Below are 16,504 nucleotides of genomic sequence, written 5' to 3'. Positions count from 1 at the left end.
AGTGTATAAAGAGACACTAGCAATAAGGAAAAACAATAATATGAATATCAAAAATGTTTTTAGGCTTGAATTCATGTCATTAATGGCCCACGGGATTCTGTTTTTTTCCATTTTTCTTTTTTAATATAGCTGTATGAGAGAATATAAAAAATCTTTGACATGATGTTTGGAAAATAAATTGGGCTTAGAGCAAAGAAACATTTATTTAAAGCCCTTACAGTACAGTTTGTAAATCTGCTTGCTTGGAAATATTTCGGTAATTTGTTAGTGAAGGAAGCCAGTCATTTTGAAATATCCTTAAGAAATGTTTTTATAAATGCAATATGTATTAAATTAAAACCACACAAAGAGAATCAAACTGTAACAAGGCATAAATTGAATATCTTTGACCAAATATGAATTTAAAACTGAGCGAAATCTGAATCCCGTTGAAACAAACATCACGTTGGGGCTTTTATGCTTTAACTGTCTCCTGTTCGGTTTCCTCTCGTTAAGATTTTGACCACATTACAGATGGTCACCCCTGCGCTGAGCCTGTGTGTCTGTGTGTGTGTGTGTGTGTGTGTGTGTGTGTGTGTGTACGTGTGCTTGCTTTAAAGTGAACCTCATCAGTATTCCTCTCACTCTGGAGGAATTAGATGCCAGAACACTGCTTTTTCTGCCAACTTTGATCCCAGCCCTCCCTTCAGGACCAGTAAGGTGGACAACAAACCGCACTCGTTATAGCTCGTTAATGGACCGACACAGGGCTCGCAGCCTCGGGCGGAGTGCAGTGGGGATCACATGCTCCGAAGTGTATGAGTCTAACACGCATCTCAACCTTACCGACTTCCTCCATGCTCTCTCAGTGCTTTAATCAATTCCTGTCTGCTATGCAGAATAACTAACAAATTAGCTCACCCATCAGCTGTGAAATTAAAATAATGGTCAAATCTAGTTTTAAATTTGTGTGATAACGAGCCAACCAGTAGATGCTTGAGTTTACAAGAGGGTGCTTGAGAATAATTATACTGGTGAATAATGGCTCCTGCCACTTTTCTCTTTTTTTTTTTCCTCAGCTAAGGCATTGACTTTGAAATGCCGTGGAACATTTATCATCATTATTTAAAGATCATCATCTTAATTGAACAGGATATGAACATGTGACATTAAGCTTTAATGAATTTCTGTTAAGTCAATGAATATGAACTTACTTTAGGTCTTCAGAAGCCCTCGCCTGGATCAGGGGAGTTTCGACTGAATGTCCAAACACGGCGCCTTCTGAGCCTAGAAAATAAGACATACTTTTATAATTCAGAAAATGACAGCCAAGGATGTGTTTACTAAGGCTTATCGAACCTCAATGTTTGGCACCGACTGAAATGCGTCCATAGCACGGTATCAAACTGTCTTAGGGTGTTTTCACACCTAATCTGTTTGGTTCAGACAAACTCTGGAACATTTGGCCGTTTGGTTTGATTTGTTTAATCTTGTGTAAAACCTGTCAATCATTTCATGGTACCAACCAAAAAAACGGCACTGTGCGGGCTCTCGTTTCCTTTTCTCTCTGATCAGATATTGGAGGATTTTTCCAGTGTTAGACTGGATTTTATTTCTGTAAAGTTACACAGCTGCTTGTGTTTAGACAACATTTAATATTTAAGAAGTCTGACTTGTGTAAACTAAAAAAATACATTTTGTAGAAAGTAGTGTTTATATCAATCATAGTCAAATATTAAAAAAAAAAAAAACAAAACATTGTTTCCTGGAACTATTTAGAGGTTATGGGTTCTTTCTTAATTTTAAACTATACTCATCCCTAATGTTTACCATCTGTTCATTTTGGATTTACACTTCTTCTCATACGTTTACATATCCTGGCTGGATCTGTATAAAGAGTACCCTTCTTTAAAGAAACATGAGTGATTATACAAAACACATTACTATTAAACTTAATGGGATTCAAATGAAACTATAAGACACTGCCGAATAGTACAATCATTAAATCCAGTTTTGGTTTTTCAAAACTTTTCAGTAAAATTGGGATACCACTGGTCCAAAAAATTTGAAAATATCCTGATACCAGAAGAGGGGTGTGATCAGGGTGGAACAAAATAAAACTTTGAAACTGCTAAAATACAAATGCAAAAATAAATCCTGTATATTCCATTTCTGACCCCGAAAACTGAAAATGGTTCGTTTTTAATATTTCATCTTTAGATTTTGAAATGAAAATCAAATGTATGTGTATTTTGTAAAATTCAAAGACCAAAAAGTGCACAAAAAAAGCACAAAACTAAGATGGATTAGCTGATCATCTACAGCAAAACCAGATCATTGTGATCCCGATTTAAATTATTTAACTGGACCCAGAAGATCTTATAATGAAAGTATCGCACATTTACCTGTGACAGTGAACTTTTCTGTTGTCATGATGATCTCCTCCTCATTTGCAGTGAACAGCAGTCTGCCTCCGTCTTTACTTCGTACCTCCAGCCTCTGGCACTGGGCCTCCACAGCCTCAGGTCCTACAGAGACACAGACATCCAGGTTATGGAGGCTCTGGCTGTCAACACAAAACTGCCATAAAACGGTCTTGATTAAACCTCAGTGAGGTGCTGGAAACTCAATTATTCTAAGACTTTGACGCTGATAATTCAAACTATTTATTTGTTTAGCTCTACTGCATCGTTCAATACTTTTAGAGCGCTTCCAGGACTAAACGTATATTTTAGTTTGATAATGAAAAAGCATTAAAGAACAGATTTCCACCTAAAAAGTATTATAGTCTTCATTCCTAACAATGATTTTCTTTTTATAAATGCTGCTGTCAAATAAAGGTTGCCTTATGGCTCTGCAAATCAGCTTTGGGAAACTGTGTTTGTGCATGTAAGACTATTAGCAATCTGAAATACTGTGTAGAGTGCTTGCTCTGCAAATGAAAGGCGCCCAACAAAGCTGGATCAGCCATGCTTTTACAATGGATGGAGACAAATCAGTAATCTGTTCCGCTGGTGAGGAATATTAATTCCTGTTCTCCAGACTTTGGTGTTTTTCCAGATGTGCATGCAGAAACTTTTAACGTCTCCCTTTCTCACTCCCTCCTCCACTCTCTTCCATTAATCCACGAGCTGCAGCGGCTGGGGAATTTAATTATTCTCGCCAAGTTTCATCTCATTTCAGACAAAATGCACTTTCTACAAAAGCAGGCACTAATTTTCTGAGGAAGGTCAAGCGTGACCAAAAAGTGTCATATCACCAGTCTTGTCAAATCAGCATCAACTCTCAACTTATGTTGGCTAAGATCAATAGCTATTAATGTTAATAAGCAGGTCATTTGCCTTCCAGTGGTCATTAATCATGTAAATGACTTTGGTAATTTGGACTGACTGATGGTTGAACTTGATGATAATAAGAAGAATCCATTGCCCTTTCAATAAGTGCATCAAAGGTTAGTGTCTGGAAGAAACTGCAGAGAGTCTTTTCTGAAGGTGCAGAGACGATTAAAGAGAACTTGAAGATGAATTGTTTTGCTAATCTTGATTAAAGTCATTAATAATATAAGACTGATCAGGCAATTTACAGTCAGGGTCAGCTTAATCTAAGATCACTTTTTTATAAATTGTACAGGGAGAGAGGAATAATGGCTGAACCTAAGTGTAAATTAACAGGTAACCCAATTATAATTATGTGATTCTTTTAACATTAAATGACACAAGGGCAACAAAAAAAAACAACAACACACATTTAAACTACCTTCAGGCAACGCCCAGACAGTGATGTCACAGCTGTCAAAGCCAAGTGGTGATTTATCATCTCAAATACAATGAATGTGTACAGTAGTCAGAACTGAAGACTCACCCACTGTGAGCTGACCGGTCAGCTGGCCTTGTTCGTTTCTGGCGTTCAGAGTTACATTCTTTTCTGACCCCAAGACCAGCAAGCTGTCCTAGGGGAAGTATGAATGGGGAGAGAGAGACCAGGAGACGGAGAGGGAAGGAAGAGAAAAGAAATATGGTATATAAGGATCTTAAATTTAGAAAAAGAGCAAAGTGAATTCTTGTCTTCTTTGTCATGAAGACGCTTACCATGATTCCTAACTTGGGACTTATTTTTTGTACTTTTAAGCATAATTTCTAATGATTTTGACAACACTGTTATCACTGAAGATATTAGTAAGATCAGGAAACATGTCACTAAAAAGTCCAACAGGTCACTGACACTGTCTATCTGATGTTGGTGCTGGATTTTTTTCGATCAAAACCTGCTGCATGCAGTGTCTGAAAAAGATACCGATGAGAGCAGTGACAGAAAAATAAACCAAACCAAAACCAAAACTATGAGCTGAAAAACACCAAAAAACTACGTAATCCTGAGGGGAACTGCAAAGTCAGGTAATCATTAATCACCACAAGTACCTTACATACAGACATTTGACCCATTGCTAATATTAAAAAAATAATAAATGCAGGTTTATTGGTAAAACACACTCACAAGTGATTGCACACCATGCAGCATCCCTTTTGTGGAGAACAATTTCCTTTTTGGGTGCTTGTTTCTCTTTTTTCCTCAAAGGTCAGCACTGTCAAGACAGTTTGCATTTGTCAGAGTTCAGTGAAGTTGCGTGAAGGCAGCAAAAGTTTATTTTTCCTCCACAAGCAGATCCACTACCTCCCAACCACCTTACATCACACAATATTTAGTTCTTGTTCATAGTTTCTTTTTTTGTATTATTTGTGAATAAAACTGACATTTGTTAGCATTTAGTTATAGTCTCACGTTGGTGCTAATAGTTATGCACAATGCGGTCTAATAGATTTAGAGTTCATGCTCTCCCAAAAGAGACGTCAATTCAAGCAGATTATTTCAAGTTGGTGTAACTTTGCAGAGGTCATCTCGTTAATTTTCATTCCCTACTTGCTCCATCCAAATATAAATGCGCATCATGAACAGAAGTTCTCCAGGAAGCAGAGCATCATGGAGAAATTTGAGTTCTTGATTTGAAGCATCCCTTTTAAGAGTTTATAGGTCTTAAACTGTTTCCTGAGGGGCCATGACTGAGACGCCGTTGCGCTCAACACTTCTTTGGGATCACATAAAAGGCTTTTTAGTCACTGCGACCGTTGAGGAAGGTCAAGTGCAGATCAGAGTGAATGCACATAAATGGAGCCTGTTGTTGTAGGTGCAGTGGGCCCCGTCAGACTGAAAAATTACCATGGCTGCTGTAAGGCAAAGGATGCTTCCCTGCATACAATGAATAACATCACAGCCAAAAGCGAGAGCGCGGCACAGTGCTTCGATGAAATGGTTTAAAACAAAGTCACCTCATATGATGGCACTACCTTCCTGTGAGCGGGTGAGTGTAAAATAAAATGCAGACATTTAAAGCACAGATAAAGAGCACTGCTCGGGATTTAACTGTAATCCTAACCAAATATTTGCATGAATATGTTTGAATTTTAATTATTTCTAATTGTTGTGCTAGAAGCTAATTTGCATACTGAGCTGAACAAGTAAATATAATGAAGAAAAAATTTTTCACAAGTTAAAAAGGCATGCTTATTATGTCTTAATTTTCCTCATCCTGATATCAAACATTGCAGGCAGGCTCTTTCCATGCAGGGTACAGGCTGTTTTGCAATGTGTTTGCAGGCATACTTAATATTTTCCATATTAAAAAAGGGCCTTGTATTTCAATGTAATACTGTTAGCCAAATTAAATTGGTTCTAGCAAGCGTGGTTGGAAGGATGTTCAGCTCTCTGAGGCGCCGCTATTGCAGTCTGCTCCCGAAAAGCTTTGATTTCAAACTGAGAATTAAACATGTTGATGGCTTCAGCTCTCATTTGCCGACTCAGATTCACAACTGGTGCTCACAATTATCTTTGTCACGCATCTCCAATGCAAGTAGGTGAGACTCTGTGAGGGAGAAGTTTCACTCCAATAAAGACACACCTGCATCTGAGGCTATTTATAGATCAGTCAGGGTCCCCCGAGACGATAAGGAGAGCCAACAGTCTGAACAGCAGAGATTTGATTAACTGTATCTGGGCACTGTGTTGACTCATACCACATTGTTCCTCAGACTGAGGCAGAGAGTTAAATTCAAAGCTAAGATGCAATTTTGAGTTTTTTCTTGATTTCAAATTGCAATTATAGTGTCATACTAAAAAAACAAAAGCACTATCATATCAAGAGCCAATTATTTGGGCCATTTACTTCCAAACTCCTCTTTAAAAAAATGTGCATACATAACTGTTCAAACGTCATATTCCATGAATAATCATCATATAATAATATATCATAATTTGTATGAATGCTTCATATCTGAGAACAAGTTTTATGCATGTTTTAATGAAGCAACAGATTGTAACTGCTGACAAGTCCGACAGTTGTCAAATTTGACCTCTGTGGTGCCGTCACTAATGGGGCAGCAACGTTACAAGAAGCTCTAGCTGGGCACAGTCCCAGAAATTCAGTCAGAATTTTAAGACCCACATGTGCAAAAGATATTCTGCCTCCCTTTATGTCACCCTGCTGCTCCTGCATCAGTGGCCTTTAAAAAAAATACTTAACTGCTGGAAAGATGGTCTTTTCATGAAAGCTGGCCTTGTCAGACTCAAATACTCTTGAAACCAGTGCTACATGACCAGATAAAACAGAAGAAAAAGGGCTTTGATTTTGATTTTGCTCAAAAGGTAGAAAACCTACAACTACCAGAAAGCATTGCAAAGCACCAGACAAATAAATATCTCGCTAGTCGGAGACACAATGCAATATTGGCTATTTTAGTTGCGCCCCATTTACGTCAGAGGTAAAAGGTCGGAACTGGAAATGATGTCACACCAGAGTTGATCACTTTCCAGTACAACAAGCTGGAAAACCAAGACTTAACTAACAAAACCAGGTTAGCCATTGTTAGCAATACCAGTTCGCAACACATGACATTTTATTTTGCTAATAGAAACGCCACTGCATCATACTGTTTTAGTCAGATGCAGTAAGACAGAAGCACAAATAAACAGTATAATACTGCTGTTTTCAATACAACTGATACACATTACAGCATTATTGGATGTTCAGGTTGGGGTTTATGAGGTTCTTCCAACTTTCCAAAGTGAAAGTCTGACTTAAGGCAGCATTCAGGTTTAAATTTCCAACTTGGAACTCCCCAGTACAAATGAAATGTACCATTTGACACAGGAAACAACATGGCAGTCTGTTGGTAATAAACAATTAAAATTTTTCAGTTAAACGGTGAGCTAAAATATGTTTTCGAAGACATCTGAGGTGAGAAACAGGAGACACAGTAACAGAACTTTTGTTTATATCTAGTTAGCACTGTCTAGTTTTGTCTGGGTTTAAGAGAGAGCGAAAGCGGTAGGTCTTTCTCTTGGTCCACTTCAATACTCCTTTAGTCGATGGTTGTGGGCATACTAAAATGCAGAGTTAGACTCTGTAGTCGGAGCAACAGCCCAAGAGCCAGAAAAATAAATTTCAGCTGAGAAATGAGCAAAGAGGTCTGACCCCTGGTAAGATGGTTACCACATTTACACACATACCCACATTGTTATGATTCAAAGCTGGTATTGAAAGCTGCCAAGTACTCCTTTGACCATGTGCAATCAAAGGCCAAGGCTGCAGATGATTTTTCTCTCCATACATGTTCAAGCAGAGCGGAGGAACTAATCAGTGAAATCATTCCTGTAGTTCTTACTGTAAATAAAATACTTGCTTCTCAATGGTCTGTGATTGAAATTCACTAGGATACAAAAATTTACAAAACACTCATGAAAAAGCAAATCTGAGTGGACTGACCCACCTCTGCTAAAAATATATCTGCTCATCAAATCAAATTTGACCTCGGTTGTCCTTAACCAGCAGCAGACATTATTACCCTAATGCATATGCAAAACAGAAGCTAGACCAAGGCAAATCACTAAACCCGACCTGTCTCCTTTGTGTATGCCTTTTAAGTGTTTGCAGAAAATCCAAATAATGCATTAGCGAGTTAAGACAAAACATGACTTTTGCAAAATAAAATACTGCATACTGAATGATTTATTTTTCATTTGACTCCTGACCAAAACAGAGGCAGCATCTGTGCGGATTCACAATTTATACACTTTGTAGATTACAACATGTAAAATTTTCTGTGATAATCAAAATTTTCAAAGTGGGAAGCTTCAGGAAGAAGGAGAAATGAAAAACTGAACCACAGTAGTGTAGTAACATATTCAGTTGGATAAAAGTGGAAAATGCAAATTTTCTACAGCTTCCGAAGCTAAGAATTTTAAAGTCTAACCAACAAGCAGCCATTACACAAGCGTTGCCAGAAACCAACATGTTCTGCCAACAGCCACTGCAGCCATACTAAAAGCTCACAGGCAACATATTTGTCTTTGAACAAGCATTACTTGATCCAGCCTGTTTCAAGTGTATGTGTGAGGAAAGTGAAAGCGGGAAGAAATGCCTGCTCAAACATTTGGTTTCACACACACTTGAAACCATGAATGCAATATTCTTCTGGCAGGTGGCAAGAGTGACACAGATTTCACAAAGTATGAAATTACAGCTGCTTTGTTGCTTTCAGCCGGGTGAAATTTCACGTGTCAAACTGATTTCTCATGCCTAAAATTATAGCAGTTAGAAATTATAGCTAGAGCCGTTGTGTGGCAATCATGTGCTTGAAATTTCAAGTGTAAACTGGATTTCAAACATTTGATATTACGGTCATTCTGTCAAATCTTTTTCATGGTCCTTATATTGTCTTCTTTTGGCAACAAGAAGTTGTGTGTGAGCTGTGCAAAAGCTAATAGACGGACAGATGGACGAACGGACAGATAGATAAGCAGACATTCATGGGGAGAAGCCCCCAGGGTGTGGAAATAATGCACAAAATATTCCATTCCTCCATCTGCCTGTCCGATTTGACAGACAGCTCATCACAGGTGAAGCTGAAGGCTGATGCAAAAAGAAGTTAGCATTAGTTATATTAAAACGCTCATAATATTGAGTGTCTGTAGTCCAATGTGCACTTGAACCTTCAAGCAGGAGTGCCACACAATACCCACAATGTCAGATATGAAAGCAACAATGGGGCTCTAATTTTTAAGTGTTTGAATCAACTCTGCACTTGAAATTTCACCTGCCACAGGCACACTGTTAGCAAATCAGAAGTTTGGAGAGGCAGTTGTTACCGCCTGGGTTCACACACTGCGGAGCATAGCAGGCAGGAAATGTGAAGCATTAACACTAAAGCACTGGAGCCTGAACTTTGCCAAAACAAAGAAAAGAAAGCATTTAACTACATAGCCTGCTAACTTATTTACTTATTGTACAATATAATTTACTCAGTTTTTGTCTATATTTTTAGATATTTACTGTGTGTGCATGACATGGGTGCCAAACTGCTGCGTAATTGCAGCCGTACACTTAACAGTTGAATTGAATTAAAATTCCTCAATATCAACGCAAAATTGTTGTGTAATACAGAATATAACAGCACATGGCCTGAGAGTATCTGTAAAACTCAAACATTTGTTGTTCTGTATGTGCTTTGTGTTTTTTTATCTTGGCAGGGATTGCAACCGATGGAAACCGTTTGTGCAAAGTTAGCAGCTCGCATTTCACAACATGCAACTGAGAGCGCTGATTCAAGGGGCTACTTAGCCTGTAATTGGCTGCCAGCTATCACAGTTTCTGCCAAAAACACTGAGGGAGCTATTTCCACTTGGTATTCACAGATTACAGCTTCAGTCATTGCTGAAGATTCAAAGCACTGATTGATCCAGGAGTAAAACTAAAGCTACTTTGAGTTCAGCCTCAATAGCAGCTTGGACTCTGGGAACATAAAAAATAAATAAATCATACTATATTTAACTTCTGTGGTGCACTACAGAGTTCACTGCTGTTTGTGGTAATGGCTTATTGATCAGTGGTGGTTATCTGACTCAAGAACAGCATTGTGCACTGTGGTGTAAACTCATTGGATAACCATAATCCCCTCTCTCGCAGTGCTTGACATATTTCCTCAGGTGAGAAATATCGAGTGACCCACAGAGATTTTTGTCCAACAAATATCTCTGGTGCCAGTAGATAAGGAGCCAACAGCACAGCCTGTCTGTAAAACAAGACAGTAAAAATGTCTGCAGGTGGTATTGCACCGGGGAATGAAATATTGGCTTTGTCCAGTGTTCGTGTCGGGCGTCTGCTGTGGCCTTGAGGTGTTTGCTATTGCTAAACACGCGACTGTTATATTTAAATCAACACTTAGCTCCAACTAGAAGATCAAAGAGCAAGAGAAGGCAATTCCAAGTTGTTTCTCAATCTGCTGTGGCAAATTGTGCCCACTATCGAGCCACTTCTTCCATCGACGTCCCTCAAAAATCAAATTTACATGGAACCCCAGCTTCCAGTGCTTGAAATTGCTTTCTGCACCATGCCTAATCACTGAAAAAGGGGATGATCCAACTGAGCGTCTGCGATTCGTGTGGGAGAAGGAAATTTGGATCAACTTTGCACTGGAGCTGTGTTGGTTAATCTACTAAACATCAAAGAGGAGAAAGGGGAGGGAGGAAGTGGAAGAGGGGAATTTATCGCGTGGGCTTGATTGGAAATCCAGCAGGGGACTCTGGTCCCTCTGTAATCGGCTGTAATCTCCTGTAGGGTTGTATGTGGCCTGAGAGGAGCTGAGAGGCAGCCTATTACCCATCTCCTGCCGATGGGAGGCCCTGATAGTGTACTGTTGGAAGATGACAGGAAATGAGGATGAGGAGGAGCACAGGACACAGAAAGAGAAAGAGAGTAATCTCTCCTATCCTGGCACAAATATAAGGTAACATCAAAGTAGCGTCAAGTAAGAGCTCAGAGAGAAGAAGGCCTTTGTTGCTTTCATGAATTAAGTATAACTACCTCAACATTGTGAGATCAATACCAGCTTTTCTGCAGCTTTGGAAGATCTTTCCATGCAAGAGACTTTCACATGCCTCTGTCAATGGTAGTTATTCCTAGTTTATCAGTGCTGCAAAGTACTGATCTACAGCAGTGATACTCAACTTAACGCCCACAGGCCAAATCTGGCCCCCCAGAGGGTGCCAGGTGGCCCCGAAACAATTTTCTAATTCACAATAAAAAATAAAATGATTCACAATGGAAACTGTTTATGTACTTTTAGTACACATAAGGTGCCAGAATGACTAAAAACTGCATCAAAATAGAGCTTGTTGGGGTTTCCGGTGGCTAGAGCAGTCACTCCATGTACATAGATTGTGTCTCTGGTCTTTCCTATATATTAAAGGCATAAAAGCCCAAGTGCAAGTGGAGGATCCCTTGCACCACCTGACAAAGGTCCTAACTAAGCCCCAATTGTCCAGAAATCCTAGAAATGTTTTGAAAACCTAGAAATGTCATGAAATCCAAATATATTCTTTAAACATAGAAACATCTATGTTTAAAGCCTATCCCTAACCCTAACCCTAAACCTCCTAAAATCTTGGAAATGTCCTCAAATCCTAGAAATGTCCTAAAATTCTAGGAATGTCCTAAAATCCAAGAAACATCCTAAACTTCTGGAAGTGCCATAAAATCCTAGAAATGTTGTCAAATCCTATAAACATGTATGGAGCTTCCGCGTCTGGCCCCTGGCCTTGTCATTTTGCACAAGTGCCCCCGCCAGCAAAGCAAAGTTGAGTATCCCTATTTTACAGGCAAGTTGTAGTTATAGATAAGAACAAAGGGAGCAACTTACCCTTCTGGACTGGATCTCGTTCACGTAAAGAGGCCGGAGAAACTCGGAGATTCCCTCCAGGCGAATCCCGTCTTGCTTCAAATGAAGGTTTCCCATTCCATCCTGAAACATAAATCACAATTATCAGTGATTTTGTACTGAGCGGCGCTGAGTTTTCCTGATTTGATTTAAAGGACTTTAACTTCTCAAATGCATAAAACATTGGACCCTGCTGTCACTGAACTACATTAGGAAGAGCAGGAGCGGCTGCCTGCCAGACGGGCTGGTGGACGGGCAGCTGCGTTGAGTGACAGCGAAGAAGTAGGACATGACATCGAGGTGACAATGCCACAGACACTCGGTGGTGTCGGGGTGACAGGCTGCATGCAGTGGGAGGCTGACTGAGGAGAACCGGGCTAATGTGGCAGCTGTGGATGTGAATGTTGAGAAGATTCATGCAAATGACAAAAGAATCAGATTTAAGCTCATGCAGATTTACAGTAGTTGGCTACATAGTGATATTTTAATGATTATCATTACCAGTGCTGCTGGTAGTAGAGGTAGTTGTTGTAGTAGTAATATTTTCTTTTTTAGAAGTGTTTTTCACAGTGAAAAACAGAATAGTATTAAAAGTACTTGGGTTGCAGCTATACGAGATTTTTACATTACGATAACTGTTTAAAAACATATCGCAGTTTCTCAGTATGACATTATACAGTATCAATCATTATTAGTGTCATAATAATCAGTCACAATGACCCTTAACCCTTTGAACTCTGGTCTGCCGGTGCCTGCGTTGGTATTTTTACTTACTGTGATGCCATTTCTTAGAGATGTTTCATATATAAAGTTATGCCTGTCAATAAACCATTAAAACTCAAAAAAAAATATTAAAATGCTGTCAGATAAAATAAGGAAATGGGACATGTTTTTTCAGCAGATTACAAAATGTGTGTAAAAAGTTCCTAAAATAAATGTGAGATTCTCAGTCTTGATAGTCTCAGTTTTCGACTATCAAATTAATTAAACTAATTTAATAATTGATTTATCGGGTTGAGTAATTTTTTTTGGGTTGTGGACAAGACAAGATATTTTAGAACATAATCTTGGGTTTTGGGACATTTTTCACCATTTTCTGACAGACCAAACAACTTAACGACTAATTGAGAAAATACAACAAATAAATCAACAATGAAAAGAATCACTAATTGCAGCCCCACCTGAAAAGCAGTGCGCAAAAATATAAAAGGACTAGGAAATTATCCCCTAGGTAAAAATCAGGGCTGATGCTACCTTTATCAGGCTGGGTATCGGCTGAACACAAACAATCCACATTAAATACTGTTTTCACTGTCATTATGAAACTCTGTTTCTAAAGTCAGTTGCTGTCATTCAGTCACAGCAGGCTGCAGACTATGTTTTGTGGTGCCACAGCAAACCCTGCACTCGTATTATCCAACAAAACATGATCCCAGAGACATTTTAATTTTGGGGAAAAGGGAAATGATACAAGATCAGTACTTGGTATCAGCAGTTAGTTTGAGAAAACATCTGACTGGTACATCCTATGCATCAAAGTCCTGGCTAAATAAGCATTGCAGAAACCTGCCTTAAAAATATATTTATTTCCTTATCAATTATTTATGAATGTGGACTGCACTTTAAGATTTTTGGACATGTATTTCCTGCTGCCTGCTGGTTTTCGTTTATTTCTGTGTGGTGTGAGGATCACTTTGCTCTTGAAAGTTGTGTATCCATCACCATGAGCTTCAAGTCTGTGTTGATTTTTATTGAAGATTTATTGCAGCCTGTTAATTGCAGTTTAAGTGCATATTGATTTTAAAAGTCTGCAGTGTATTACCTCAAATAATTACAATGTAACTTTGACAAAAAGTTAATGCAGACCTAGTGTTCACTGTGATGAATTCCACAACTTATGCAAGTTTTAAAGAGTCTGCTCCTTTTTTTTTTTTTTTTTTTATCGTGAAGACATGACGAGCGGTTCAGGTGCTATATAGCACTGCTGCCACACAAAGAACTTTTTAAGCCCCTATATGGTACTTTAGAGGTTCTGTGCTGGTTTTTTAGTTTACTGGGGGAAAAACACTACAATAAAATAGCCTACAAACAAACATGTATTTTAAGAGATAGCAGCTCTTTAAGTAGCGGCTCTCAACCTTTTGCCCCAATGTGCACAAAAACTTTAAATTTGAAAAAGTAAAGTAATCACTTTCGGTACCTGTTAAGCACCATGTTCATTTAGAATGCAGGCAGAGGCTGCCTGAATAGTACGAAAAACTGTAAAACAAATTTTGTAAAACACAGCAGCATGGTTTGAAAAATGGTTAGGTGTAATAAGTGACTGCAAGGCAATGGGCTAACATCTTCTGGTCTTGCATACACAAAACACATGGGCCAGAAAGAGAAGAGAAAAACAAACAATCAATCAAACAAAAACAATATCCCAAATTAACTGTTAACATGATGAACGACTAAATATCTAAAGAATATCTCAATAAAGCACTTTTTTCCTCTTCTCCTTGGCTTTCCCCAGATAACTGACTTTTAACAGCCATCTCAGTCTTTGTGCATCTTCCTTATTAACAAAATCCATATCTATGTTTGTCATGTTAAACAAAGCATGTGCAGTTCACAATGAAAAGAACAGTAAAACTAAATGGAATTAATTTTCCATATTGTTTAGACAGCACATTGAACAGATCCTCTTTTCTTCTTCTAGATTAAAATATCCAGTTTCAACAGTCAAATAAATAAAATACCAAAACTCAAATGAGTACAATAAAATCTTTGTTTTTTAGAATGGTTATATACAATGTAACTCTAATTTATACAAAAATTACTGCTTTACATTAAGGTGAGCTAGTTCCAGCGTCCTGAAACTGTCCAGTGCAGGCTCACTGTCAAACAGGCTGACTGTTTGCGTCATGACTGACTCATATTAACAAAATATGTTTCAATTGTGTTTTTTTCACAAGTCAAAATGTCTGGCATTAAAAAGGGTCTATAACCATTTAAGATCCCATTAAATTTAAAAACGTTTTTTAGTTAGGGACTGCGACTAAAAAGTCAGACCAAAAAAGCAATAACAACTTTTCCAATCATTTCAGCTTGTCCTTAACTCAACAGGTGACTGCCTTTTGGTTTAAATTTTAGATTGATTCCTTGAGGTCCTGATTCAACAAGAAATTAACCACATTCACATTCAATAAAATGAAGCACGATTCTGAAACTTCACTGCATATTTTTCACCACACATTAATGCTGTTCAGGACCATTTGGGTGTAGACAGCTCAGTAGAAATTGGACAGGGTTATGCCTTGCCACACCACAATGAACAAAGGGAAGGCTGATGGCAGCTTTGTGAGGATGTGAGTAAGTGGGTGGGCCCTGAGGGATGCGCTGAAGGAGTCCATAGTGCTAGCAGCACAAATGGACAGAGATAGTGAATTATAGGGGCGGAGTACAACAAAGAGAGCTTTTTCATACGTGGTAGAGAGCCAGGATTGGGGACAGACAAGAGGACAAAGTCAGAGGAGCGGAGGAGGTGTGTGTGGAGTGTGGAGTTATTTGTACTGTAAGTCAGCAGCCAGAAGTTAAAGTCACTCCTGTGCTGACGCTGAGGTGATGTGGTGGGTGTGACGAGTTCAGTACAAGCTGCAGTCAGTCAGACGAGTAGGTGGGAGGCAGGACAAACAGGAGGGCGGCACAACAGTCCGGTCGTGATGTGCTGAAGGCCTGGATGAGTTCCTCAGTATGAGTGAAAAAACACAGATAAAGGCGATGTACCCGAAGTGGAAAAACCACAACTGCAACCACAACTTTTGATTTGTGAGATTTAAAAGTGTAGAGCTAACAACACTCAAGGTCACCCTGCTGTCCTCAAGAAGCAGACTGAAGTTGTTTGGTGAATGACGTGGATGTGCCTTGTCAAAGTTGAGCTTTACAGGGTTATTGTAAACTATGTTTTGATCCAGTGCACATGATGAGGTGTCAAAGATGATGCAGATACAGATCAAGCTTAATACTTCACCAAGCCCAAAATGAGCCACACAGCCAGGTGTGCTTGTGAAATGTATTCTGTCCACAGAAACCAGAAACATTAATGGATTAGGCTAAATGTGTTTGGTTTTTGAGCAGAAATTAGCAGTGCAGTCTGCATTTAGAGCGCATAAATAAGCATTTCATGTTTATTAATGTGGCCACTCATAATTTGCTGTCTTTTGCATGATATCTCAATCCTGGAAACACATTTTTAATTCATTTTGGAGAAGATTTTTGGAAGTTGTATTGAGATCTCCATCTAAGATTTCTTGACCAAATAAAATGACACTATCAGACTGATTTAAAGCAGAATTTGACTTAACAGGTGAGTTTACTCATTATGTGGGGTACTTCTCCGCCTGTAAAAATGTTGTTGAAATGTCTTTTGTTGCCCAGGAGGAGCTTTCTAAAGTTTGAGGACATAAGCCTGGAGAATAAAAGGACTTGGAGAATTCAACTTTTTAATGTGGGCATTGTATTCATTCCTGTAATGTCGGCAGAACTACCCTTATTAAGAGCACCTCTGCAACCAACGATAATTTTTTTCTTTGACTAATCTGGCCTAGTGTTGTCACGATACTGGAATTTCTAACTTTGATAGAGTATCTTAAAAAATGATTGATATTAGATACAATTTTTGATGCAACTCAGGAAAAATTGGTATTTTTTTTAATCTATAAATAAATTTGACTAAAACATGACAACGGTGATTTTTCTTTCCCTGGTTAGTCGCAGAG

General features: G+C 38.7%; 1 protein-coding gene across 3 annotated transcripts in view; it reads right to left on the bottom strand.

The window, feature by feature from the left end:
* The window catches only part of LOC121962163 (zeta-sarcoglycan-like), a 42,821-nt gene that overhangs the window by 11,831 nt on the left and 14,486 nt on the right, over positions 1-16,504 (bottom strand). For all 3 annotated transcript variants that reach the window (XM_042512366.2, XM_088073739.1, XM_042512367.2), the window contains exons 3-6: positions 11,727-11,828; positions 3,841-3,928; positions 2,385-2,507; positions 1,194-1,266 (exon numbers count right to left, since the gene is read on the bottom strand). In XM_042512366.2, the coding sequence (XP_042368300.1) occupies positions 1,194-1,266; positions 2,385-2,507; positions 3,841-3,928; positions 11,727-11,828 (386 nt within the window). The remainder of the gene's footprint in view (positions 1-1,193; positions 1,267-2,384; positions 2,508-3,840; positions 3,929-11,726; positions 11,829-16,504) is intronic.

Source organism: Plectropomus leopardus, chromosome 23, assembly GCF_026936395.1.
Source record: "Plectropomus leopardus strain MGB_pleo_1.0 chromosome 23, ASM2693639v1, whole genome shotgun sequence".
In the NCBI taxonomy this organism is placed as follows: domain Eukaryota; kingdom Metazoa; phylum Chordata; class Actinopteri; order Perciformes; family Serranidae; genus Plectropomus; species Plectropomus leopardus.
This window is presented reverse-complemented; position numbering and strand designations above follow the sequence as displayed.